Here is a 25014-nt window from a genome sequence, read left to right as displayed (position 1 = left end):
CCCCAGTTGCCCCTGGGCGTAGCTCGTGCCTTGTATCCTCAACAGCTTTCGAGCAGTCGCAGCCCCTCCTTTCCAGGCCCCCAAAAGATGCACATCTACCTCGCGCCCTCACCGAAGCCGCACCCAAGCCAGCCGTACCCTACTATCGAAAAATACCCCCACCCCGCCCGCAGGGTCCCCGGGAATCGCCCAACCGGTACCCGGCACAGCGGGTGCGTATTCGTAAAGGAAGGGGTCCCAGTTGGCATGTTCTCTTTTGGCCCCAACTTTGTTGAGGAGAGCGCTGGACTCGACATTCTCATAGGTGATTCAATAGGGTCCGCTTAAAAGCACTACCGAACTACTACTACTGCCTTGTTTATTGCACAGCACCGTCTGGGATGCTCGAATAGGGAAATCGAGGCCATGGCCGCCCAGCCCCCATAAGGCCAAAGTGTAATTCTTGTTGCGGTGACGGGGATTGGCCCAGTCACCTTCTCCTAGCCTAAAAGAATCGAGCCCACGAATCTAGTATCCAGTCGTGCACCGCCTGTTCGCTCTGGTGGCAGCTGTCGTAGTATAAGTAAAGGCTGCTTGCGTCGCTTCTCCCCTCTCGCAAAAGCCACTACTCCTACGCTGCTTTCGCTCTTCTACCCTCTCTCTTCTTTCCTCTCGCATTGTAAAGAAGCCATCTGTCTTGTTTTGCATCTCGTCCATCTCAGCCTTTTTGTCGGGATTCGTCGCAACCTGCGCTCCCATCGGCTGCGTATCTCTCTAGCTGCATCAGCCAAGCCATTTACACCACTTTTCCACACAAGCTTTCTCAGCTTTTCAGCATCTCGCAACTTTGCATTTTTCTCCTTCCATCAATCAAAAACACAATCATGTCTCGTGTTACTGCCCCCGTTGTCAAGCTCACCCGCGCCTTGAGCTCCACGACCGCTGCTCGTGCCGCCAACCCGCTCCTCGACGCTTCGGCTTACAATGCTGGCGCCGTGCTGATGCCAAAGTACGCAGAGCTCCTGCGCGGTCGCAGAAGTAACATTGAGATGTCCGAGGTATGTTCAACTCTACATTTTTTAATTGATTTATCAAAACACTAACAGTTTACCTCTAGACTTCTCGAACTCTCACCACCACCCACCGTCCTACTCCTCAGCCATCCATTGCCAACCGCGCCAAGCCTCTGATGCAGACCTTCTCCAGCGTCGCTTCAAGCTCAACTCCCTCTGCTCACCTTGATGCCGCTGTTCTCCCAGCCTTCAGCAGTCTCAACTCTTCCACTTCTTTCGCAGACGCTCTTCCCCGCATGCCTCTGTTGCCCGACAACTACAGCACCGCTCACCCCGCGCCCGATGCCGATCTGCCGGTTTCTATCCCCAGCTCGTCCATCTTCGCGGTTAACCCGGAAAACGTTCTCCCCGTCACCCCGCTCTCTTCATTAAACGGTGTTCTGGACACTGTTGAGCTGAAATTCGTGCATGAGGCGCCTACTCCTGCTGCCGCTCAGGAGGAGAGCCAGGGCATGATCCGGGATATGTGGAAGGGCATGGTCGAGGATGTCTTCGGCTCAAATCAAGCCATCCCCAAATCAAACTAGAAGAGTCTCTTCTTTTTGAACATGTATGACTATACATGGTGGGCATTTTCTGCTTTTTATCGTGCGAAAGCTTTGTTTTTGTTTTATTAGTGTAAGCGGTTGCTTTATGGGTACACACCATATCAAGGGCGATATATGATGGCAGGCCGTTCGCTCTATAACCTTCCCGAAAAAAATGGGCCTGATCAAGGTGATCAAGGGATTACTCGTTATGAAATCGAGATATATATAGGAAATTTTAATCAAAAAACTTCAAATTCTTCTGCTTATTACACATACTACGAGTTTCACTCCGAATAGCCAATACAATAAAAACCTACAACTGTGAACAATCAAGCATCAAGTGTCATTATCATCAAAGTGATTAGCCAGTATAACATAAAATCAACGTCGTATTTTAGACAAAACTGAAGTTTCGAGGCCTAATGCCTCGATACCAATATGCTAGCTTCCTCTCAATCTAGACTACGGAGCAATAGTGCCTATATATAACATCTTGCGCACATCAAAAAAAGGCGTCGAAGGAAGGTATTGTCACTCCTTCTGATCAAATTCTCTTCATTTCTCATCCATCCATTGACTGGCCTTCGATCAGCTGTTTTCTCCACCACTTGGATCGATAGGCAAACTCCCCCACCCCACGTCTCCTCCGCATGAATATATCCATTATTATACACCGCCAATCTCGTCTTCTTTCCCCTCTTCCCTTACCTCTTCTTGGCTGATGGTCTGGGCTTGCACTCGTCGTTGTTAACAGGATGCAGCATGACCTTGATTGGGTAGTTCTGGGTATTGTGTTGGAAGCCCTTGCTCCAGTCATAGCAAATAGCATAGGCAAAGATGCTTCCCGTCTTGTTGAACGTCGTCGAGGTGATGCTACCACCCACGTTAGGGTAGCCCTTGAGACGGTGCTTGGCATCCTTGTCCCAGAAGTGGAACGTGCCATCTGATCCAGCGGTGCTAAAGGTGCCGTGGACAGGGTGGAAAGAAATGTCGTTGACGGCATGCACATTAACCACATTGTTCTGAACAGGATCGCGATGGCATTTGAATGAAAAGTTGGATCTATTTTAAGAATTAGGTTAGCTTAATAATCTCTAGCATTCACCACAAACGTTGTAACCACTTACGTTGAGTCCTTCTCCTCTACATACTGAATGGCACAGCGGCCTTCGATACTGCCAATTGCGAAACCACTTGAGTCGGGGAAGCAGCTGACAACTCGAGTCTGCCACTTCAGGGGGCTCTGCAGCGTCTTGTAGAATTTGGTTGGGTTTTTGAGGTCGACGACGTTGATGTAGCGATCAGCCGTGCCGATAACAAGCAGGTTCTGCTGCACGTCCATGGTGTACACCCGCTCCTGGCAGGCGAGAGTAGCCGCGGGTTGTTGTTGTCGGAGATCCCAGTATTTAACAGTCTTGTCCCAAGATCCAGATACAACCATTGTTCCGTTGCCGCTATCGAACCAGCGCACGCTTCGTACGGGCTGGTCGTGTGTTCCAACAACAACATCTTGCTGGGATGCTAGGTCGCAGACTTTGACGTTCTTGTCTGCACCGGCCGAGGCAACTTTTGTTCCATCCTATATCATTCAAGAAGCCATATTATTAATATTTATAGTCCAATCGCTTGTTCATTGTCTCCCTTGCGCTCGCTTACCTTGGAAAAATCGCAACCCAGGACAGGCTGGCTGTGCTCAAACGCGTGACGGCCTTGGCTCTGACCGTTCTGAGCAATTTCGTAGATTCGAACCTTGTTATCCCAACTTGATACGGCGAGAAAGTCGGGTCCGTTGGGGGCTGGAGAGAACGAAAGGTCGGAGATGCTGTCGGAAGGAGGGTCGCTGAGGGCCACGTCCTGCTTCAGATCGCCCACCGTGGTGGAAGCAGCGGCGCTTGCAGCTGCAGAGCCGAATAGACCGGACATGTTGGCGGATAGGTTAGGATCGGACTGGTATTTCGATCGATTTCCAGCCTTTTATAGCTTTTTTCCTAGACGGAATTGACGTCCTGGCGCGTGATGGCGCGAGGTCCGTCTCGTGTATTTTTTTTCTCGGCTCTCTTCGCTTTGTCGTCGCAAAAGCAAAGAGAAGTAGAATCGTGTGGAAAACCAGCCCAAGGCGATGGTGGACGCTCGTCACCAAATATCCCCTTGGCGGCGTCGTCGCGTTTGCAGAATTTATAACCAAAGTTGACTTCTAGGCACGAAGGCAGCGACCTAGCATTTCTCAACGCGACGTTCGGATTGGCTGGTGCTCTTCGCAGGCTGCAACAGAGATGTGCTAGATGCATAACCACGCATTGATGCATAGATCCCACTATTGGGGCTCCACTAAAATTTACCTAGAAAAAAATTCATAGCTTCGTGACTTTGTTCTTTTCTTCTTCTTCTCTTTATCCCCCTTCGCTCAACAAATCGCCATTCGAAGCTTACAAACGGAGATTCTGCTCTGCAGCGTCTCTTCAATCAGCTTTGGGAGAAAGTCCCCGGACGTCTCCTTTTTGGAGTATGCGGAAACGCGCCGCCATAGAAGCACTGCGGCTGACCTCCGCGCCTTGGCCCGGCTGCGGCATCTGCCCTGCCTGCTGCTAAATCCGTTTCTCACGAAGCACTGTCAAACCCTGATCTTACGTCTCTGGCCCCTATGGATGAAGATATGAGTCCGCGCTGGAAGGCAGTGAGATTGGGGTGGCGATGCTGAATGGAGATGGGTGGTAGGTGGACGTTTCATGTCTGCTGGTTGTGGTATCGGGTGCAGAGGATTTGTTGTCGAGGTCGATAGTTATGCGATTGCCTGGCGCAAGCTTGGTTACTCGATGGGGCCCATTCTTGATGCGAAGGGGGACCCCGTCTCTACCATGACGGTATTCCATCTTTTTTTTAACACTCTGAAACTTCGCTGGAAGTTTTTTCTCTTGGTTGGGAGCCCTACTTGGTGGAGATGGCCAGAAGCTTCATATGATGATGACCAATATAGAGTCAAGCACCGAGTCAAGAAAATCTTGCCGTTGTGGATAAAAATATTTTCATGTCAACTGATGAGCTTCTGAGAAATCTCTTTTGATGGAGGGTTTATATCATAGATCACCAGTATATAGTTTCTTCGTCTTATCACTACAGCTCGGCCAAGTGGCTGAGAAGCTGTAGCTTCTGGATATTCAGCCTGCCGAGACAGGTTCTTAAACCAGGATACTCGTAATCGATAAGGCCAGAACGCATCCAAGCTTGCTTCGACAGGCACCGTAAACCGGAACGAAGCCGCCGGCACCGATCTCCGCACTGAAAGCACCAATATCAGTGTACCCCAGTCTGGTGTATTTTTCCCTTGTCCTGGTCTTCCAGGTGCTATAGCGGGCGTATCAGCTTGGCACCCTGGGAGTCAGCTCGTCACAGAAGGAAAATCGAATGAACTCCTGTCAGCTCTTTATTACTTCATACTTGGTATAATGATTTATCCCCGGCTCAGAGCAGAAAGTCTTTAGTCTAGAAGCTCTCCTGGCAAGCTTTGCAACGCTAGCAAGTAGTTCAACCAACAGTGCAACGGCCGCCAAAAATGAAGATCAAATCCCAAATTCACGCTACTGGCAATGAAGAAATTACATAACTTGGCGCCGTTGGCCCTGACTAGAGCAGCTGCTAAGTGTGACAGGAGCAGCCAGAAGCTTGCCAGAAGAGGTTACAGACTGCAGATCGGGTCAGCTTTTGCAGACTACGAAGCCGTTTTTCCCTTCTTCGTTTTATTACGTCGTTATGAAGGAACTGGACTACTGCTGCTGTGACATGAGCAAATTAGATGGGTATGCGCATTCATTGGAAATAACGCCCTCTGAGAGCGAACGAATGAATCATGAATCACGGATCCCGTCAACCAACGGCATCGTCGTTCTTCATTTCAAACTCGGTAGCACATGATACGACGCTGCTCTTTAGTCAACCAACGCCTCAACTTCCAAAACACCCCCTGCTGTAAAAATTCTTACAGCGAATCCCCTCTCTCTCCCACCCTCCCACAGGCAAATCCTTCCGACTTTCACAAGAAAAAAAGCAGCGTACCAAATACAACCACACACGCCCAAAATACACTCAAATCATACGGTGCCTGTCCCTCAACTGAACTTGCGATTAACCCCCCCAGCTAGTACAAGCAGTAGCCAGTCCCACCGTCCAACCAGAATCCTGTTCCTGGTGCCCAGCCCCAAGTCAAGTAGCGGGTTTCACCTACTCCATTCCCCGGTCTGTTTTCTTCCCTTCCTGCTGCGGTTAAAATGCGTACATACATATACGCGGGATAAAAGAGCAGAAGCCGTCGAATAAGACGTTGGCGGGCTAGTCCTGCTTTGTCCACTAGGCTGTGATATACATGTCCGTCGAGCTAAAAATTCCTCCATTTAGGCTTGGGATGGCTGCTTAGTACGAGTATCGAGTCTTGGCCCCCTTGTTTGTGTTGGGGTGAGGTGACATCGCGCATCGTGGACATTGGGTGCAGAGTATGGGGAGAAGCGAGAAGCGAGACTTGGCTCGTACTGTACGGCACATCGTATGGGTCTCGGGTCTTTCCATCCGTCGTGTCTGTAGTAGCTCTGGGAATCCATAATAATAGTCGACGTCTTTCTCTCGAGGCAGTTTTGGTCTCTTTGTGTTGTCGAATCTCTTTCTCTCCTCTCCTTTTCCACATGTTTCTTTTCAACAATTGAAGTCGCCCAGTCAAGATGGCCTCCCTGTTTCAGCTCTTTGTCCTCCTCTTCGCGGCAGCCCTGACTGTGTCAGCTACCTCCGACCTCAACATGACCAGCCTCGTCGACAAACTCCCCCCTTGCTCCCTCAACTGTATCATCGAAGGTGTCACTCAGGATGGCTGTGCCATCACCAACCTCACCTGCGGATGCTCCAAGATCAACGACCTCACCAAGACTGTCTCGCCGTGCATGGCAAAAGCTGGCTGCACTCTCGATGAAATGACTCGTACGGCTGCCCTTGTTCCCAGTTTCTCCTTTTAGTAGCTCAATTCGTCATAATATTGTCGAAAAAATTTTGTTCCTAACTTTTTTTGTTGTTATCATTAAACAGAGGCTGCTGGCGCCGTCGTACAACTCTGCGAATCTGCCGGTCTAATCACAAACACCACCGCAAGTGACCCGAGTTCAACCACTGGATCAGCATCAGCAGCGACAAGCAAGTCCGACGCTGGACGATTCTCACGAGAGATTGGATTCGCATACGCCGCCTTTGGTGTATTGGTAGCAATGGTTGTTCTGTAAGCGAAAAGGGGGCTTCGCTATGGGTTTTCTTTGGACTTGGTTAGGACAGGACAGGACAGGCAATGGGGTAATATGGGATTGAGAAAGATGCTCTTTGGATAAGAGCCACGCATTTGCTCAAGCACATGTTATTGTACAACAAGGACGGGCGACTGTTTTATAAAAAAAATCTTAGCATCTATAAGCAGCTAAGCAAAAACGTATCTTGTCATTCCAAAGTTCTAGTAACAGCCTACCAGCAGTTCTAGTCTAGTGTATCGTGTCATTCATATCATCAGGCATCTTTTTCCCTTCAAGTTATCCCCAAAAGGCACCAGAATGCACCAAGGTCTAAACATTAAAAGTAGAAAAAGGGGGGGTAAAACAAAAGTCGCAGTGTCTAGGTCGAGGTTAAGGTTTAAGGTTATCGAGATATTAGCCGGGTCCGAATCTGGCAATGGCGCCGTAGTTGCCGCCGTCAAACGAATCGTGAAGTCCATCCAGGGCATTGAATTGAGCCGCCAGCTTCATGCCTTCGCGGCGCTGGGCTTCAATGCGGCGCCAGTCCCACTCGCCATCGACAGCCAGGTTGATATCGCTCACGTCTACAGTCTCATCGCCAACTTGATTGGGACCGCTGTTCCAGCCGCCAGGTCGTTGAGGCAGCAAGCCTGAGTCGGAAAGCACGGTTGCGGGATGAACAGTAAGGCGGCCGACCTTGAAGACGTACTTGCTCATGGCCGTGGCATGAATCTTCTTCTCCCAACCGCTCGTGGCGTCCTTGTGATCTCTCGTTCTCACGCGGCGGAATCGTGGATCCAACCACTCGGTTGGTCTGGCAGCGCCCTTGGGCATAAAGTATGTGATGATGTAAAGCCACTTCCGGTCCCAGGTTGCGACGCGACTCCATAGCTCGTAGGACTTGAATGATGAGATTTCGCGCTTGAAGCTGCACATGACGGAGCCCAGCGCGATAGCAAAGTTGCCCTTGACAGGCTCACCAGTTCGGGGGTCTTTGACAAGTCTTGTTTTGGAGTTGTTGGACATGCTGCGGATTGCTGGCCGCAACAGATAGGCACAGAGGTGGGTTCGCGATATATCGAGATCGGCGAAGTATGTGGAGTTGGATTTGTGAAGGTTGTAGTCGATTTCAAGGATAGGGGCTTTGGTTTCGGAGATCATGGGTTTGAAGAGCGCGCGGGGACCGAGCTTTGGTGATTTGCGGAAGACCATGTGGTAGAGCATGGCGTATATGATGCGATACTGTTGGGTTGAGCAAGTCAGTGCCGTTCACGGGATAGGCGGGCAAAAGAAGCAATTCACGTACAGTCCACGCAAGAGGGAGGGTCTTCCAGTTAAAGATGATGAAAAAGAGCAGCAGCAGCCGCGATGTTCGGCCTGGCCCTGTCAGAAAGGACTGCACCAAGGCAGGCCAGTTGATGCGCCAGGCGGCGTATCCCATCGATCCGACGGCGACAGAGATGATGGGAATCGTCATGGCGAACCCGCCGATCCTGGTGGACGACATGGCTCGGTCGTGTGGCCGTCCGCTTGGCCTTGCGCGCATTCTAGACTTATATGAATTCGAATGTCTTTCAACCGAGGCGCTGATTTGCTGCCCCTTCCCGCGCGAAGCAGGTTCGCGAAGAGCTCGAAGCTAAAGGCGGTGCGGGATGCAAGGAGCCAAGCTCAGCAACGCGGCTGGTTTCACAGCTCTTGCAGGCGCGACAACGACTCAGACACAATCAGACACAATACTCGGTAACTCTGCGCGTCTGGATCAACAACTGGCGTGAAGGTATTGCGCGCGTGGCTGGAATGCGGGCAGATGGCGCATGCACAAAGAACGGGAGGGCGATCTCTTAGGCGAAAATCCAGGAACCGAGTCTTTTTTAATGCAGGGGTTTCGTTGGCTGGACGGGCTTTCGCTCGGCTCGGGGCCCGTTAGTCTTTTTTCTCGGTCAGCAAAGGACGCCACAAGCCGAGGTTCATCGACGATAAGATTTTGGGGTCGGATAAGCTTTGTCTGTCTGATGACGAGCTTGGGATAAAGTGACAGAGCAGGGAAAATGAGAGAAAAGATGTTAATTATGAGCGAATTTCTTTATTCACAAAATCAGGCTTGGTCTTGGAGCCTCGAGTGTTGTCTCCCAAAGTGTTGGGAGTGGATGATGATATACTAATCAGCTTGCTTATATTGGTTCTCTGTTTCTTCCCTGCAGGTTCGCCTCGTGAGAGGACCCGCACGCACTTGTGAAACTGCAGCTGCAATAGACGCTCGCTTACTGCCTGAGATGATGCAGAAGAGGGGCAAAATCCCCAAGCTACCCAGTATGTTTTTGGGAATTGCAAATCGCATAAGACAGCATGCCATATCCATGAGGAAATCCGTTGGGCACTCACGGCCAGCATCAACAAACGCATCAGCTCCCCTTTATGCGTCATGCCTCCTTTTCTCCTCCTACAATCTATATCCTGAGATCTGAGAGGTCGCCTGAAGAGTCGCATAACATACACAAAGGGCTGCCAGCAAAGCAATCCTCCTTTCAAAGCCAGCGAGTCAGCGGCTGCCATGTGTGCCCACCAGAGCTCTCCTCTGCAGCCCAAGGCTCGCTGCTTAGTGGCGATATATGCCAAAGGCCAGGTTGTAGCTGGTGCTGTCTGTAATTGCATTCTATTAAGTGAAATCAACCTATCTATGTAGGTATGGGGCACAGCCAGACAATTTATATAAACTAGTCCCAAATACGGAGTCCTCTTGCTGTAAAAGACCCAGATACTGCTAAAAATAACCTCGATTTAATATCAAGATTCTCGCGCATCAAACGGTATCGTCACATGTTCTAAAGCTAACAAGTGCATTGATGCCGAGCTGGAGTTCGCGGGGACCCTGCCGGGGGGGCATCGGCCCCGTAATTTCGGACCTAGGCTTACTATACAATTCGTTTTCCACTGCATCACAGGTCTTATATACCCCAATTCACATATTGAGGGTCTCTAGCCAGCTCTCATGCGGCGAGAGGCTGAAAACGTTATAGCTGCCATCTTCGGATTTCACTGTATGCAAATACCTCTACACACCTAGTAACTACCCAAGTGGCTTAAAAGCTACCCGGGAAGGTCGTAAGATACAGCCTTAGCTGCCGCATAAACAGCAATAACCCTCATGTAAATAGAATCCATTAGCCAGATTTGCTGGCCTACTGCAGTAAGAGTAAAGCATCGTTAATCACAATGTATATACTGCCTTTCACAAAGGTTGAGTGTTAGTTTTGAGCCTTCGAACACAATTAACTACAATGCAATAACATGCAGGAGTCCACTCATTGGGTCCTAGTCGATGTTTCGACCTTTCAGCCAGGGAGAGGGGAATGCAATTCTTCTAAAACAGTCTTTTCTTTCAAAATGTCACAAGATGCACTATCTCCGCTGTATTTCTTCTAGCAACAAGACTATGCCTGTTTGGCAACTTTGTCCTAAGACTGCTAAGAACCTGGTTTAAACAGTTTCAATTGTGCTGCACACAGAAAAAAATGGCAAAATTGCAGCAATAGCTGGAAGCGCCTTTTCTTCCTCACTATGGCCCTAAAACCATAGATCATATTATCCTTCTTCCTATAACCCCGAGCCTGAACCCAGATTAACACTTGGGAAGATTTTCTGCAACAAATACGCAATTCGTCAGTCTCTAAATCTGGATCTCAAGGGAATGGAGAGAAATACTTGAGTTGCACTGGTCTGAAGTATAAAATCCATTGATATAGCATTTCAATTGTGAGATGTAATCCCAGGAGCTAATCATCGTTAATATCCGTCATCACCATTGACGATCGGTCTTCATGTGGACGTACCAGACTCCTTCATAGCAGTCTCCTGACTTATAGCAAGAGAAATCCCAGCCATCACCATCACCAATCGTGGTAACTGATTTAGCGCTAAATTTCGGACTACTTCTGCAATGTACAGGGCCATCGTTGTTGAATACATTGCACATCTCTCTTTTGTTGAAGCTTGGGGCCGCACTGGCGAAAAGAGGAAGAGCTAGACAGAGGATGGTAGTAGCGGTCTTCATATTGGCTATTGGTAAAAGAGTTAATTTTTTTTCTGAGAGTTGTTGAATGTCTCCAAACACAAGAGAATTGCACTCTTTATATGTCTTTCTAGGCGAAAGCTTGGCAGAAATTTTGGAAATGTATCGGCCTACAAATTCAGCAAATGCTCCGTTTTCGGGTCATTTTAGTCTACCAATATCTCTTAGATGGCTATATTCGCTTGTATTAGAAGAACTTGGCATCAAAGGATTATACTAACTACATTCACACTACCTTAGCGAAGGAGATATTTGTTTCGCTGTGAACCTTTTGGCTCCTTACAAAGTGGAGCATTTGGGAAGGGATTCCGCTTCTACTTCCTATTTTAGAAGCTGCCGTCCGGTTAAGCTTAATTTTCAGAATAAGACGGGGAAATAGGCTCCGAGACACATAAGTTTAAGTTGTACCTCGTGGCTTTTTAGTTGCATTTTATCGAATTTCCTATTATATGCATTTAGTTCCCATGTGTCATCATTGTTGCGGTTCGTCAAGTAGGATGAGGAGCGGGCTGATGTACGTGGCGAGTCTAATATCAGAACACTTGGGAGTCGCAGATATTCGATGGCGGCAAGACCTTCAATTATTAGAAGATAGCAATATAAGTGTAAAGAAGATTTCATATCTGATGTTACAAATGATAATAAGGCGTTGTGCCACTCCTTCATTTGTGTGCCCACCACAGTCTTCGGTATCCTAAGGCTCACTGCCTAGGAGCTATATGTACTTAGGGCCTAGTATTGGTCTGTGCTGTCTACCTTGAAATTATATTCCATTAGTCGTTGGTTCTACTTTTTAGTTATCAACGCGTATACAAAACCAATGAATTCATGAAAGGCTACTGCGCAAGTGGATATAGGTATCTATTTATACTGGTCCAGGATCGGTAAGTTTTGGCGGTTTAGCGCAGTACTGTGAAATAAAATATATGTATATTAAAAATGCTCGGCTGAGCCTGAAATTTCTGTTCCGCTCTCTGTCAACTTATGAACTCTCCAATTAGCAACCCACAACGTTCGAATTCATATTATTGCAGCCGAGGAATATCGTTTCTGCTTTTCAAGGATTTGTCTAGTCTTCAGGTATTATAATATCAGTAACCATGTCATTCTCCTCTGCACCACTCTCAAGGAGCAGATTCATTGATTCTGTTTCGCCTGTTCGCCTTGCCAAATCCAATGGTGTCGTATCCCTTCTATCTTTCGAATTAATATTTGCGCCGCTCTCAAGTAATAGCTTTATTGTCGCTTTTTGGCCACATTTAGCTGCTTCGTGCAATGGCGTCCTCCAAAGTTTATCTTTAGAATCTATTTCTGCGTCACACGCAATAAGCAGCTTTATTGCTGCTACGTGGTCAGCCTTAGCTGCCCAATGCAAGGGTGTCTCCATATTGCTATCTCTAGCATCGACAGCCGCGCCCGTTTTCAAGAGAAGCCCCATAATTGCGGTATAACCAGACCAAGCAGCCCAGTGTAATGGCGTTGCATATGCCGTATCTCTAAAGTCAGGATCCGCCCCTTTCTTCAAGATTTGCTCCACAGCTGTTGTATGCCCTCCCTTGGTAGCCAATAATAGTAATTCTTGGCTTGGCTCCTTAATTTCTTCAAGCATCAGCTTCACTGCCAAATGGTCACTCTGAAATGCTAATGAGGCAAGAATTTTCTGGTTAGAATTCACATTCCTTCTAACGAGTAGCTTCGCCAGTGCCTCCCATCCATTTTCAATAGCCAACTGTACCAATCGAAGTAGCTGGGCAATTTGTTCGGATGTATATTCATTGTCATTGTTGATTAACATGTATATCATTGATAGGCTCTGCCTCGCAGTAGCCAGCGCAAAGGGCGTTTGCCGGTAAGTATCCAGCCACTTTATCTGAGCTCCTTCTCCAAGTAGCAGGTTTGCAATTGCATAGTGCTCGTTCTCTAATGCGCGGCATAAAGGTGTCCGGTGGTAAATCTTATCCTGCGACTCAATTTTGGCTCCTTTCTCTATAAGCAGAGCTAATATATCAATATGTCCATGGCTCGCGGCTAGCCAGAGAGGTGTACAGTGTGTTGTTGAGTTAACATCAAATTTTATACCTTTTTGAAGCAAAAGTAAGCGTGCAATATAATAGTGGCCATTACTAGCTGCGTGGTGTAAGGGTGTGCATCCGTCTTGGTCGAAGTTGTTTACATCGCAGAAATTTAAGAGAATCTGAACGATGTCTTGATATCCAAGTTTTGATGCAATGTGAATGGCGGGAAGGCCTTCGTCGATTACTGGAAGATCACAAAATAAACGTAAAGAAGATTTCATATCTGATACAAGTGACAATAAGGGCTTGTGTCGCTCTTTCACTGCCCATCCAAAGAGACCGTGGAGATGAGATGCTTTCGAGCGACCACCAGAAACCCATGGATGAAAATTCCACGTTGCGTTGAAATGCATCGCAAGTTGCACAAAATTCTCCCATCCCAATGATTCGCTATGAATCTTTTTCGTATGAAGGGCCCAATGATTTGTTGCGTAGTCGAGAAATCTGTATTGCGATCGACTTGGAGCTGCTGGCGTAGGTAGTGGCACAGAAATTGAATTGCTTTTACCTTGTGGCTTTCGAAAAAAGAGCTTGTAAAGTCCAGAAGTAGGAATTGATTGTATAACTGAATAGGGTGATGGAACAGCTACTATTGTCTTTCCAGGTGAGATTTTGCTTAGCTGAAGACTGAAATCCGAGAAGGATAAATAAGTGATGCAATACTCTCCACATTCTAAGTCGCCACTTTGTTCTGTAAAGTATCCTGGAATAGACCTTTCTTCAGGCTCTCTTTTCATATCTTCCTCGAGATATTGTTTCACAGAGGAATGTGCAAAGCGCACGCAGTTGTCAATAGGGTCCAGAACAATGAGATTTGCACAACAGCCAATGATAAAATCCCTTTGTGGCTTTTTATCGGGATCCCATTTTGTATCTCTGAAATGAAAAGCGACAGCTTCTCTCAGTTCCTCAATATGAAGTGGCCTCTTGGCAAAGCTGACCCATTTCAATGCCTTTAGAGCCCAATCATCCTGGAAATCTATCCTAGAAACACAGCGCTTGTATGTTTCTTCTAAATTTTTGGGCAAGGCTGTTAAGGCGTGGCGTATATCCGCATCCGTGCGGCAAGTATCCCACAAAATCTCCAATTGGAGATGTACCCAAAGAAACCTATGTATCAGTTAGATCCAGTCCTCAATTGATTGCAAGCTTGGCATCATACATGTTGGATGATTCAGTATGCAACGTCTCCTTGATCTTTTTCAACAATGAGACATCATCAGTGAGTTTCCTGTACATCATTTTCTCAGTGATACTTGTTTCGATATAGCTTTCTATGTCTTGCGTAGCGTTTGTCGATATCGGTATTTGACAAATCCCATGGATAAAAGTACCGACATTTATATATCCAGGGACTTGGTCTCTGCTTAATAGCAAAACGCGTGACCTGTGTGATACGCGGGGGGAGCTGAACAGCTGTTGAACAAATTTCAAGAAGCGTATGGCATGTTTTTCTTGAAGAGCGTCAATTCCATCAATAATATAGACCGTATCAGGTACGACGCGACATAGCCGTGAAAAGACATGTTCTAGATCATCAAAGTCCGGTCGAGTCCGCTCAGGCCCAAAGAACCTCCGTAAAGCTGGAGCAACATCTTCTGGAAAATATCCAAAATTTTGATAATGGAATTCGCATATTTGTTTGATAAAGCTAGAAATGATGAATGAAGCATCTAGTTCATCATTGTATTCATAATCGCAGTAAAAAAAGACAACCGGGGATTTGTGTTCTGAAGCCCGATATTTAGCAGCATCGATCACCGCAGTCCTGTTCATTGTTAGACAGTTATATGAAAAGGAATGATTAGCTGGACCTACGCTATCATTGTTTTGCCAGACCCAACTAATATTACGCAAGTACACATTAGTACTGCATGCAAAGAGCATGGAGAGAGTGCGTACTTTTTCCAGAGCACCACAAACTTGAGATTTTCTTTTCGATAAACCATTCTTTGAAGTTCGGATGATCAAGAAACCATTGAGTAGTGTTATGAAGTCGTTTCTGTGAAAGCTTCCAGTGAACTTTTTTGTGTTCATAATTGGACATCTTCTCGAGTAACTCTTCACTGGCTACATAATACTCAGCACTCTGTACCAGATGACAGCTAAGCATACTCACTATATTGATGCGGTATCACATCCATTGGCGTCTTTTGATATGGGATATCTCCAGCGTAAAATGACACTACGAAACAAACAGTTAGAAGAGAGGCATATAATTCGTCAGTAAAAACGGTGGTATGCTCACAACCCAACTCTGCTGGCGGGGCATCTACAATCTGACGGTCAGGAACCGCCGACAGAAGCACTTTAGCATAACCCGCTGCTGTCGCGGCAGCATAGCTTTGCCACTGCTTATTCTTATGCGAGTCTGAATAATCACATATACCTCGAATCACTAAGCAAGGGAAATTGTCCATCAAGCCAGCCGCTTCCATTTCGAAGCATAAGATGTCGTGCTCTTGAGCGAGCTTGTCTCTGATCCGGCTATCTTTTATCACTTGATTCCCGGATGCGATAAGACCGTAATGAATAACAGGTCCGTGGTTATCTCGGGGAGGTCGCTGTATAAGCCTTTTCATATCGCAGCTACTACAAGTCTCTCCCGAGGCGGAGTGATCGTATTCTTGGTCGAACAATATGTCTTGGCTCTCGCCAGGACATGCAAATATATTTTCTTCGGTTGGCCCCGCTATTGTTATTTCTGAGATCATGGAAGAAAATTGGCTTGGATTTGGCATATATGTTGCCTGTAGCTTGGATATTGCTGATAAAAGAATAGGCGGCGGTTTATTCAGCACTCCAACACGTTCGAAGCGACCGCCACTCAGTGCTTTGCCGAAGTCATATTGTATAACTCCTCCAAAATTCATCGTTGGTTTACTGACTACAACGTCACCCAGCCGGATATCATTCTTTTCACTCGGAGCTCCTCCTCCGATGCCGACCATTAGAAAGAATCGTATCGACTTGAAGGAATATCTCATTTGTGCAGCTACTGTTGTCGCAGAGGTTGTGCCATAAACACCAGATGGTAGGCAAGCAATGACCACATTGTGGGCATGAACTCTACCTAGAATGTACGAGTTGTCATCATTCTGTTTCACCGGTAGGTCGCAGTGTCTCTCATCCAGCATTGCCACAGCCGCGGCCATCTCCAGTGGTAGGGCACAGACCCATGCTACTGTGTAATCTTGGTGGTGATAGCGCCTTGTCGATGTCGCCATCTTGATTCGCGTAGCGGTAATTCATCCCGCTCGGATTGCCGTATGTCGCATAATCTCTTTGCAGTCGCTGAAGAGGATAGAAGAAGCGCCCGACGTGCGCGCGTTGAAAGTCCATACCCCGCTCTGTAAATTGGAATTGACAGGGGTTGGTAACATATGTATGTATATCCTCAGGAGTGAAGTAGGAAGAGTGATCTGCCCCCATGATAAACAGTTCCAACGTTTAGTTTAAACTTGTAGACTGCTGTGAGTATTAGGATATACGACTGCGTTACGAGGTTCCATCCATTCTGCATAAAATTTGCTTAAATTGCATTCAAATGCAACTATGGGCCGATTATACGCCCAGTTGTACAAGAGTTCATAAGTGAGACTTACAATTCGGAGAAAATAGTATTAGTTAACTAAGGCTTCTTCATACGGTAAAGGTTGCGCTAGTTGCTGCTAAGGCTCACTCATCTATGGGTCTAACATACTGCTTCGAGTATAATAAGCTTGATTTAAATATAGCTCGAATTTAAACCACTAGCTTTTGTTTTTGGATTGAAGCAAGTGAAACCTCATTGTTCAATGTTTGTAAGCACTAGGGTATTATTGCAAATGTCGCGAAACATGTGGTATTTACATATATAATTGCTCCATCTTCTCATCAGTGCACGCACCACACGGTTTAGGTATTGTTGATCTTGCAAAATGGCTACGCGTAACGTCATAGTAACTGGCGCCACTGGAAGACAGGGACGGGGATTTATACAAGCGCTACTAAATCCTTCGCATGCCGATGGTCCCACTGCTCCAACATACCGCATTTGGGCTGTAACACGGGACACAGCGTCGCCTGCCGCATCTCGGCTTTTGGAGATTGAAAAGAGCCATGAAAATGATATCAGAATAGTCCAAGGCGACCTCAGCAATGCGGAGAGACTAAAGGAAGTTTTGCAGAGGTAGCTGCTGAGGGTGGAATTTTCGGTATTTTCATCGTGCTTCCTTATCCAGGCCTTGGAAACAAGGGCGGGGACGAAGAGAGACAAGGCAAAGTAATTCAGCGCCCGTGTTTAAACAATTGGAGAAACTACTGACCAAGAGCGATTGTTTGCTGGCATGGGCTCTCGTGGATCTCTCAATTGACTACAAAGTTAAAGCGGTCGTTTATTCAAGCACAATCCCTCCGGGCCCCGATTCACCTAATGGGATGGACGCCTCTCGTCTGGCAAAGCGGGAGATCGAATTGTATTGCAAAAGCTGGGGTGGAAAGGGTTTAAACTGGAGGTTAGTAAAATTCCGTATTGCAAAAGCATTGGGCTGACTGGCATGATAACTAGCATTGCACAGCCCGGAATTTTCATGGAAAATTTTGATGGCTTACAGGGAGCGCTGGCGGTATCCGTCTTTTCGCAGGGCCTGCAAAAAGGAACGGAGATGCTACTCGTCGTACGGAATCTTCTTTATGAGCCAATTTATGCAACAAGTTAACTAACGTCGGATATAGGCATCCGAAGATATTGGAAAGGTCGCTGCGGGCGTAATCCAGGTAATTCAACTATGCTTTGAGCCACAACGAGTTTTACTAACGGCGTTCATAAGAATCATGAGAGATACATTCACAAGACTGTAACTGTGGCGGGCGGAAGCTATACCATGGACGAGGTAAAAAAGACATATAAGGAGGTGATGGGAAAGAATATGCCTGCTTTTCCAGCCATATTGGCATGGCTAGCTCTCAAATTGAGTGGCGGTGTACAGCATGTGTAAGTTTATGCCACTTATAATATTTGTTGATTGCATTTTCCTGATGTAGCGTCTAGAATCAAAGACACCGAGGCAATTTATCAGGCAAGGGTTGGTGGAATATACCCGACACTGGACGAAGAGATCGAGTTGGCCAAAGCTGCAGGCGAGATGCAAGATTTCCGCATGTGGCTCATTAAGCGGAAAGAAATGCAATCTTAATCTATACAGTACTACGTATGAGAATTTACTATGATATGGGGAGTTGTTTTATTTTATTTTTTATTTCATCGCGCTATATTTTACAACTATTTTGAGCATTTAATATGAGATTGATATTATACCCAAATGCTACGAAGATGCAACAGGAATTAATTCAAAAGTAATCAGTGTTCCCTTTACAAGCGTCCCTTTAACACGTCCACCCTTTCCTGTGGTATACAAAGACAGCTTAATAAAGATATCAGGCACTTCCCCATTCGCGTCCGCCATCTCTTCCTCTGTATAAGCTTCTTTGGTACCATGGTAGAGGAAGAAATGCCTTTGGCCAAATTCCGGATGAGCGGGCGCCGCAGCCTCCCACTTGTATCGTGTAGCATCGCCAGATAGGGCCTCCTTCACACCAGTCTTGTTGAAAATAGCATTGTAAAAGGGAACCATATTATCCAAAATCTGTTCATCTTTTATAAAGAGAGAAATTCCAGCGACACCAACTGCGCCTGACGGATGAGAAGTATTCTCTGGCGTAAGAGGTGCTCGGAGAGATCGCGGAGTCCGATCAAAAGTCCAGAATGGCTGTTGGTTGATATGAATTGGGCCTTTGTATCCATCAAAGTTGGGTATGGCATTGGCCCATATCCTCTTTGAGCCATCTGCCATTTCCCTAAATCCCGGCTCTGGGTCGAGGTACTTGATTCCAACTTGAGAGTCTTGGATTCTGGCTTGAACAGCACGGAATTTCTCTTCAGATTTGTTTGAACCTTCTTCCCCTTCACGGCTTAGAATGGTATGAGCCCAGTGGATAATACGTCCATCGGGTTGCTTTCCCCAGGGATGCATGGCTCTATGCTCGGGATTCAAGCCGTCGACAAAGGCAATGAGCTCCAAGTAGACGCCATCTTTAAAGACGACGAGCTTGTTCTCAGTCATGCCACCTTCATGTACCCCTCCATCAAGGATAGTAAAGGCATTCGACAGCCATTGCGGAAGTGCAAGGAGCTGGGCATGGGGAATTAAAAGAATAACGTGATCAAAAACGGATTCTGGAGTAGATTGTGAGGCCATAGTTGCAATTTTTTGTGTTCTTAATGTCTTATTTGTTTCTTATTCTGCTTCTACATCTAATTCACACTTGCCTGCACGGCGCCTTATAAGTCACCCAGACGGATATTATCACCAGCTTCTAAATCGCCGCCGGAGTTTTTAGCTTATGTCGCCTCAGCTCCGGTGGCCATGGCGAGCCACAGCGAGGGCCCGGCGAAGATTTGTCACTAGTACGCAGAGTTGGAGTAGTATAACGGTGCTTTAGTGGGTTGGTGGGATACTTGCGGAGTTCAACTTTCCTATTTGGTTATACGAGCGGGATTCGCAACTCTCGCAACTTTTTTTCCTTTTTGGTATTTTCTCTTTAAAATTCGTCCGACAATCCGTTTGTTGCCATTCAGCTCGCCTTTGTTTTAAAATCCTAATATCTCCTTGCATCTTTTCTTTTCATGCCGCGAGTCAGTTGGGGACAATACAGTTTGAACCCGTAAGCGGTAGTTTAGCGATCAGTTCAGCTAACCGGAACGTGTGAGCCGATACATCTATTGCTATCCACCATAGCTCTAGCAAGCTCACCAAGGGTAATAGAGTTGCGCAAAAAGTGCTATGGGCTTTTAATGAGTTTTGGTAGCGTTTTATTATTTAGAACTGAGAAACTCTTGGGTGTTAATATTAATATGATAGTTACAACCAAACTTGAAGGATATCCTAGATGTTTTGAGAGAAATGATATGCGGCCTATTTATTAGCCCGTCTGGTCATGTCAATCTTACGTCGCTTCGTCTAGCGCCCCAAAGCTCTTCCAATCCGAAACTCTTGTGGCCCCAAGTCGGTATTATAAAGTTTGATTAGGCTCGTAATTCCGGCTTAGAAATCCTCTTCAAGATAGCTCTTCTCTAAAAATATTCAACATTGTTTACATGGTTCTGTGTGATGTAATATAAATAAGCTTCTTGCTCTATTGAGCCGAAGTCATCTCAACTCGTCAAACCACCAAAGTAAAGCGCCATTTAGCGAAAACCACCTCGAGCATCCTCACCATGTCAGCCCAATCTATCCTCCTGCGCAATGCTACCATCTTGGTGCCAGGTCCAGCGGGGGATAAGCTGGTCGTACCACTTCGAAGCTACTCACTTCTCATCGAAGGAAACAAGATTGCTCGCATTGCGGCTCATATAGATGCCCCATCTGATAAAACACAAGTGATTGACTGTACTGGTAAGATCGTATCTCCCGGATTCATTGATACGCATCACCATGTGTGGCAGACGCAACTCAAGGGACGGCATGCGGATCACAGTTTGTTGGATTATATTCCTACCGGCAACATGCAGTCATTCAACTATACCAGTGAAGATATCTTCTGGGGCGAGCTAGGAGGATGTCTCGAAGCGCTGAATGCGGGAACAACCACAGTCGTCGACCACGCACACATGAACTATTCTCCGGCTCATAGTGAGTTTAACGACGCAACCCTGAGCTTGAAACATTACTTTCCGTCAGCCTTGGGCTAATCAAACATAGACACAAACGCCATTGCCGCAGCCGCATCATCAGGAATCCGCTCCACCTTCTGCTATGCGCCTACTGCTAGGGTAAAAGAGTGGGAGCCCGAGCTCTCAATGAATACAGATTTTTTACCAGGCTGGGCAGTTGAACAGGTCGAAGAGCTCATCAAAGCTGGCCCATACGGCGATGGGCGAGTCAGCGTGGGGCTGGCATTTGACGCCTTGTTTCTCCCAACGGAGATTGTGGCCGGTTTGTATAAGCGGGTTCGGGACGCTGGAGCAAAAGTCATTACTACGCATTACGTTCGTGGCGCTGTTTTTGGTGAGTTTTTATACGGCTGTTATTCACTGCTTCGCTTGAAATCAGAGAAAATAACCAGTACCAAGGCCAAAATTCGGTGGTGGATGCGCTTGAGGGCCATGGCGTCCTTGGCCCAGACATTATCCTTTCTCATGCCAACAATCTTCTCGACTCCGACGCAAAGAAGCTCAGCGATGTAAATGCTGCCATCTCCTCAACACCAGATACCGAGATTCAGATGGGTCTTGGCTATCCAGTCTGTTTCCGAGACGACACCAGCGCCATTAGCTCCCTAGGTATCGACTGTCACAGCAACAACGGATCCAGCATCGTAAGCCAGATGCGGCTTGGCCTGCAAGCAGAGCGAGGGATTCGAAACCAGGCTCTTATCGACACCAAAAAAGCTCCAAAACATCTCAATCTGTCTGTGCAAGATGTTTTTCGACTTGGTACTATCGGCGGCGCGAAAGCCATTAGCATGCAAGACCAGCTCGGATCTCTTGAAGAAGGCAAACTTGCTGATATTGTCATCTTTGATGGCCTCAGCCCCGGCATGATCTGTGCTGCCGAAGAGGATCCCGTGGCGGCGATTGTTTTGCACTCTTCTATTGCGGATATTGAGACTGTCATTGTGAATGGAAGGATCGTGAAGCAACAGGGAAGTCTTGTGCCCGTTGATCTGGATCTATCGCTATCAGATTTTAAGCCTGCCAAGACGCGATTGGAATGGTCTGATGTGGCTAAAGAGCTCTTACAGAGTCGCCAGCGCGTGATTGAAGCAGGTAAAAAGAGCTGGGGAGGCGATTTAGAGAAGGCACTTGGGGGCGTCATGAAGGCCTTCTACATTGATCCGAGCAATGTGATCTAAGTAAGCCTGCACCAGGGCTAGCTGATTATGAGATATTTGAGCCTCAAGCAGAGGTTGGTAGCAGCAAGCTGGAAGCAAATTGTTTGATGTAACTGTGCAGGAAATACCCTATCATCTCTGCTCAATAGTATAAGCAAGCATCTGCGGATAAAAATCTTCATTTTATAACAGGACTCTATCTTATTTTTCATTACCTTGCGGTCCATCTCATACTTTCATCCAAAAACGCCCATAATATCATCATCCAAGAGAAGAGTTGCCAATTCTAAAATGCTTGCACTGCATAGTATACAATTTTAATCTGATCGAATAACGTGTGTTCCTTCTGCAGGCTCCAGGACTAGCCATTGGCAGGCAAGATCCTTCTTCTCGTTATGTTTCCTCAGAGTAGCGATGATCTGATTGGCAATGTCCTCAAAGTTGGAGAGGGCGAGTGCCAAGATGGTGGGGCCAGCGCCGGAAAGACATACACCGAGGAATCCGGGCGTGGTCTTGGGCGACATGGTCGCGACAATCTCACCCAGGCCAGGGATGAGGGTTTGGCGGTAGGGCTGGTGAACTTTGTCCTGCATAGCCAGGTTAATGAGTTCAGGATCGGGTAGCGATTGGCCAAGGGCAACGGGAAGCAGGGCTATCCGCTGCAGATTGAAAACCTAAGCAGCCAAAGAGTCAGTCACAGCAAATAATTTCTTCGTATCGCTCTACTTACGACATCGGTACGCTGGTAGTTTGGTGGCAAGACGGCTCGGGCGTCATGGGTGGGCACGATAAAGTCCGGAATGATGGCCACTGCCTTGATCTCCTTGTTCCATGGGAACTTGATGTGGTGGCCGATGCCAACGGGAGGCCCTGGGGGCTTCTTGCCAGTATCAACGCCTCCAGCTGGGCTGGGCAGCACTTCACTCAACGGGATTTCGACTCTAGATGCATCTTCGGGCTTCAATGGCATGAGGTACGTTCCAACGAAGCCTCCAAAGAGTGCGGCGCCGACGTTATCCGGGTGTCTCTCTGCATTCGAACCAAAGAAATTGTGTGTTAGCGCGGGGTCCATGCAATAGTCCAAGCTTTCTTCTCGAGGTAACAAAGAATCAATAGACGCACCAATCATCAGGCAATAGTCAAACAGCCTCTCCTGGGTCAAGTGGTGCAGTTTCCCAACTTCCTTGCCCAGCTGAACACCAGCCACCACAGCGGCTCCAGAACTTCCCAACCCCCTCCCCAGCGGAATCGGGTTCTTGATATGAACGTGCGTCTCGATGGGGAAGCTGCGCTGATCGTGGCATCGCAAGACGTAGAGCGCAACCCTGGTGATGAGGTTGTTTTGCGGATCCAGGCTAATATCGTCGGTGCCTTCACCCTGGCCCTCGTACGTCACTCTGCAGTTGAGAGGGTGTTCGGACTTGGTCTTGGAGCGATCAATCGTGACATGCAGCTCGAGATACATGGAGAGGGCAAGGCCAATGACGTCGAAGCCGGGCCCAATGTTGGCGCTGGAGCAGGGCGTCTTGATCACGAATGACTCCATGGTGGGCGGATTTCGATTCTTCGTATTCGCCTGCGGTCTTGGCCTGTCGCTATTTTCTGAGGTTGGAGGGGCGGCAACAAAGACGGCAGAGCAGTAAGCAGTGTACGGTGTGTCGTCTGCGTTTCAATCGCCAAGCAAATGTCGAATTGGCCCGGCTGGCCAAGATTGCTGTCTGTTGAAAGTTGTAGAGTCAAGGAAAATGTTTGTTGGCGCAAGTGGTCACGCCCTGGGATGGCAGGCCCGATAACCGGAGCTACGGTTAACAACGACTTCTAGCTCAAAACTTTTTTACTACAACACCTTACAGCTAACCAACTAAAAGCAAAAACGCCCGAACAGGGATTAATACAATAATAATTTTATTATATGTATAATATAACTTTATAGCAATTGTAATAATTATAGTAAAACAGGATGCTTAGTATTTATACTATAGCGTATAATATTATATGTTAGCTGTGAAAATCAGCAGCAATAACTGCTGCAGCTGTAAAAATTAACTGTAAAAATCAGCTGTAAAAAACAGCTGCAAAAAACCGTTGTAAAAATAGCTGTAAAAAACAACTGCAAAAAACAGCTGTCTAGAACTGCATGCAGCGCTTTTTCGTTGGCGGGGTAGGTTTGGGAGAAGTCGAAGCGATACCCGGAGCATCAGCCCATAGCTTAGAGCAGCAATGCTATCGCGATAAACTTACACATTGAAGTCATCAATGATATTACGCACGTGCCCAGATACTGCATGTATAAGCAGGTACTAAAGCAGAGATCGGTGCATTAATCTAGCTGTTGTTTATTGCTCAGGTACATGTACACAGCAGGAATGCATGTTGGCTTATAAAGTGCTGTACACTTCATACGGCGCGAGTTTTGTATTTTTCCTTCAAGACAAAATTTAACAATGCTCTGTAGATTGCTATTAGTCGAGTCCACAGCGAAGATCACTGCAGAAAAGTACATAAGCCTATACCGTAAGCGTAAGATGGGCTTGGAGGGCCGTTGCAACCATCACGTATTAGATGGACAGCACAGCTTTTACGTAGGGTAGGGCAAATCGCACCAAACTTTTCTACAGATCATCACCATCTCACCTAATGCATGACGTTATTAGACAACTTGGCTTGAGGGTTCAAAAGTGCATTGGAGTTTAATTATGACAGAACTCTTTATCCTTTCAGTTGAGGATTTCGCAGCCAGTGATATGCTGATGAGATTGTATTGAGACTATAATCTTTTAATGGAATAACTTCTAGCTGCTAATCCCGCACCCAGTAGTATACAGAGTATTTATTGCTACGGAAAAAACGTAACAATCATTTAGATTCAGTTATATACAGTATAGTTTTACCCCTCAACTTCTACCATCCTCAAGCTATTATTATTGAAATGGGCGAGATTGTCTTCTATGCCTGCCTCTTACATAAAAGTAGGGAGGCGCATGTATGCATGTAAATCGCCACAGCAAGACGGGCACTGAAGCACATGTACGGGCAGATCCCCTGTTATTTTGCTGCATCCTATAATGACCCTCTTGGGAAACAAAATTCGATGCTATAAAGGGAGATGCACTGAAAAGTGTACAAATAAAATAACCTTCAATCATGACAGGCGCCTTT

General features: G+C 47.0%; 10 protein-coding genes across 10 annotated transcripts; 4 read left to right on the top strand and 6 right to left on the bottom strand.

The window, feature by feature from the left end:
• Positions 1-310: 310 nt before the first annotated feature.
• GGI43DRAFT_398658 (uncharacterized protein) lies at positions 311-1908 on the top strand. Its single transcript, XM_083205240.1, has 2 exons — positions 311-1037; positions 1097-1908. The coding sequence occupies exons 1-2, from the start codon at positions 864-866 to the stop codon at positions 1577-1579; spliced, it is 657 nt and encodes a 218-aa protein (XP_083063547.1). The 5' UTR covers positions 311-863; the 3' UTR covers positions 1580-1908.
• A 45-nt stretch (positions 1909-1953) lies between these two features.
• On the bottom strand, positions 1954-3779 carry GGI43DRAFT_398657 (RNA export factor GLE2). The gene is made up of 3 exons (XM_083205239.1): positions 3239-3779; positions 2710-3161; positions 1954-2644 (listed from the first exon to the last, which is right to left on the bottom strand). The coding sequence occupies exons 1-3, from the start codon at positions 3503-3505 to the stop codon at positions 2287-2289; spliced, it is 1077 nt and encodes a 358-aa protein (XP_083063546.1). The 5' UTR covers positions 3506-3779; the 3' UTR covers positions 1954-2286.
• A 2509-nt stretch (positions 3780-6288) lies between these two features.
• Positions 6289-6837, top strand: GGI43DRAFT_381394 (CFEM domain-containing protein; the record flags this gene model as incomplete). Its single annotated transcript, XM_083203119.1, has 2 exons — positions 6289-6541; positions 6647-6837. The coding sequence occupies 2 exons, from the start codon at positions 6289-6291 to the stop codon at positions 6835-6837; spliced, it is 444 nt and encodes a 147-aa protein (XP_083063545.1).
• On the bottom strand, positions 6555-8643 carry GGI43DRAFT_297900 (uncharacterized protein). Its single transcript, XM_083201483.1, has 3 exons — positions 8144-8643; positions 7074-8079; positions 6555-7015 (listed from the first exon to the last, which is right to left on the bottom strand). The coding sequence occupies exons 1-2, from the start codon at positions 8381-8383 to the stop codon at positions 7252-7254; spliced, it is 1068 nt and encodes a 355-aa protein (XP_083063544.1). The 5' UTR covers positions 8384-8643; the 3' UTR covers positions 6555-7015; positions 7074-7251.
• Positions 8644-10302: 1659 nt separating this feature from the next.
• On the bottom strand, positions 10303-10986 carry GGI43DRAFT_398653 (uncharacterized protein). Its single transcript, XM_083205238.1, has 3 exons — positions 10668-10986; positions 10540-10610; positions 10303-10476 (listed from the first exon to the last, which is right to left on the bottom strand). Exons 1-3 carry the CDS (start codon positions 10886-10888, stop codon positions 10457-10459), a joined length of 312 nt encoding a protein of 103 aa, XP_083063543.1. The 5' UTR covers positions 10889-10986; the 3' UTR covers positions 10303-10456.
• Positions 10987-11975: 989 nt separating this feature from the next.
• Positions 11976-16208, bottom strand: GGI43DRAFT_421280 (putative ankyrin repeat-containing protein; the record flags this gene model as incomplete). The annotated part of the gene is made up of 9 exons (XM_083207931.1): positions 11976-12297; positions 12364-12539; positions 12582-14091; positions 14144-14749; positions 14800-14824; positions 14884-15051; positions 15101-15166; positions 15230-15332; positions 15381-16208. The coding sequence occupies 9 exons, from the start codon at positions 16206-16208 to the stop codon at positions 11976-11978; spliced, it is 3804 nt and encodes a 1267-aa protein (XP_083063542.1).
• Positions 16209-17278: 1070 nt separating this feature from the next.
• On the top strand, positions 17279-18223 carry GGI43DRAFT_297749 (uncharacterized protein). Its single transcript, XM_083201482.1, has 5 exons — positions 17279-17477; positions 17531-17639; positions 17698-17739; positions 17793-17956; positions 18014-18223. Exons 1-5 carry the CDS (start codon positions 17401-17403, stop codon positions 18156-18158), a joined length of 537 nt encoding a protein of 178 aa, XP_083063541.1. The 5' UTR covers positions 17279-17400; the 3' UTR covers positions 18159-18223.
• Positions 18224-18283: 60 nt separating this feature from the next.
• GGI43DRAFT_398648 (uncharacterized protein) lies at positions 18284-19297 on the bottom strand. The gene has a single exon (XM_083205237.1). It carries the CDS (start codon positions 19218-19220, stop codon positions 18288-18290), a length of 933 nt encoding a protein of 310 aa, XP_083063540.1. The 5' UTR covers positions 19221-19297; the 3' UTR covers positions 18284-18287.
• An 848-nt stretch (positions 19298-20145) lies between these two features.
• On the top strand, positions 20146-22063 carry GGI43DRAFT_297736 (uncharacterized protein). Its single transcript, XM_083201481.1, has 3 exons — positions 20146-20654; positions 20724-21029; positions 21095-22063. The coding sequence occupies exons 1-3, from the start codon at positions 20240-20242 to the stop codon at positions 21874-21876; spliced, it is 1503 nt and encodes a 500-aa protein (XP_083063539.1). The 5' UTR covers positions 20146-20239; the 3' UTR covers positions 21877-22063.
• GGI43DRAFT_297723 (homoserine kinase) lies at positions 22025-23733 on the bottom strand. The gene is made up of 3 exons (XM_083201480.1): positions 22978-23733; positions 22586-22884; positions 22025-22529 (listed from the first exon to the last, which is right to left on the bottom strand). Exons 1-3 carry the CDS (start codon positions 23399-23401, stop codon positions 22173-22175), a joined length of 1080 nt encoding a protein of 359 aa, XP_083063538.1. The 5' UTR covers positions 23402-23733; the 3' UTR covers positions 22025-22172.
• Between the last annotated feature and the right edge of the window lie 1281 nt (positions 23734-25014).

The sequence above is a fragment of the Trichoderma evansii genome, assembly GCF_050947405.1.
Source record: "Trichoderma evansii strain SZMC 28006 chromosome Unknown GGI43scaffold_4, whole genome shotgun sequence".
Taxonomy (NCBI): Eukaryota; Fungi; Ascomycota; class Sordariomycetes; order Hypocreales; family Hypocreaceae; genus Trichoderma; species Trichoderma evansii.
The sequence above is the reverse complement of the archived record's forward strand: the minus strand, read 5'-3'. Positions and strand labels throughout refer to the sequence as shown.

Bases quoted from the DNA above. Each gene is read 5' to 3' on its own strand.
- GGI43DRAFT_398658 (XM_083205240.1), top strand. From the start codon at position 864: ATGTCTCGTGTTACTGCCCCCGTTGTCAAGCTCACCCGCGCCTTGAGC. The intron at 1,038-1,096 runs GTATGTTCAACT...GTTTACCTCTAG, and splicing joins GTAACATTGAGATGTCCGAG to ACTTCTCGAACTCTCACCAC.
- GGI43DRAFT_398657 (XM_083205239.1), bottom strand. From the start codon at position 3,505: ATGTCCGGTCTATTCGGCTCTGCAGCTGCAAGCGCCGCTGCTTCCACC. The intron at 3,162-3,238 runs GTAAGCGAGCGC...TGAATGATATAG, and splicing joins TGGGTTGCGATTTTTCCAAG to GATGGAACAAAAGTTGCCTC. The intron at 2,645-2,709 runs GTAAGTGGTTAC...TTCTTAAAATAG, and splicing joins GTAGAGGAGAAGGACTCAAC to ATCCAACTTTTCATTCAAAT.
- GGI43DRAFT_297900 (XM_083201483.1), bottom strand. From the start codon at position 8,383: ATGCGCGCAAGGCCAAGCGGACGGCCACACGACCGAGCCATGTCGTCC. The intron at 8,080-8,143 runs GTACGTGAATTG...TCAACCCAACAG, and splicing joins CCCTCCCTCTTGCGTGGACT to TATCGCATCATATACGCCAT.
- GGI43DRAFT_398653 (XM_083205238.1), bottom strand. From the start codon at position 10,888: ATGAAGACCGCTACTACCATCCTCTGTCTAGCTCTTCCTCTTTTCGCC. The intron at 10,611-10,667 runs GTACGTCCACAT...AACGATGATTAG, and splicing joins GACTGCTATGAAGGAGTCTG to CTCCTGGGATTACATCTCAC. The intron at 10,477-10,539 runs GTATTTCTCTCC...TATTTGTTGCAG, and splicing joins TTCAGACCAGTGCAACTCAA to AAAATCTTCCCAAGTGTTAA.
- GGI43DRAFT_297749 (XM_083201482.1), top strand. From the start codon at position 17,401: ATGGACGCCTCTCGTCTGGCAAAGCGGGAGATCGAATTGTATTGCAAA. The intron at 17,640-17,697 runs GTACGGAATCTT...CGTCGGATATAG, and splicing joins GAACGGAGATGCTACTCGTC to GCATCCGAAGATATTGGAAA. The intron at 17,957-18,013 runs GTAAGTTTATGC...TGTAGCGTCTAG, and splicing joins AGTGGCGGTGTACAGCATGT to AATCAAAGACACCGAGGCAA.
- GGI43DRAFT_398648 (XM_083205237.1), bottom strand. From the start codon at position 19,220: ATGGCCTCACAATCTACTCCAGAATCCGTTTTTGATCACGTTATTCTT.
- GGI43DRAFT_297736 (XM_083201481.1), top strand. From the start codon at position 20,240: ATGTCAGCCCAATCTATCCTCCTGCGCAATGCTACCATCTTGGTGCCA. The intron at 20,655-20,723 runs GTGAGTTTAACG...AATCAAACATAG, and splicing joins GAACTATTCTCCGGCTCATA to ACACAAACGCCATTGCCGCA. The intron at 21,030-21,094 runs GTGAGTTTTTAT...ACCAGTACCAAG, and splicing joins CGTTCGTGGCGCTGTTTTTG to GCCAAAATTCGGTGGTGGAT.
- GGI43DRAFT_297723 (XM_083201480.1), bottom strand. From the start codon at position 23,401: ATGGAGTCATTCGTGATCAAGACGCCCTGCTCCAGCGCCAACATTGGG. The intron at 22,885-22,977 runs GTGCGTCTATTG...GTTCGAATGCAG, and splicing joins TGACTATTGCCTGATGATTG to AGAGACACCCGGATAACGTC. The intron at 22,530-22,585 runs GTAAGTAGAGCG...TTGGCTGCTTAG, and splicing joins ACTACCAGCGTACCGATGTC to GTTTTCAATCTGCAGCGGAT.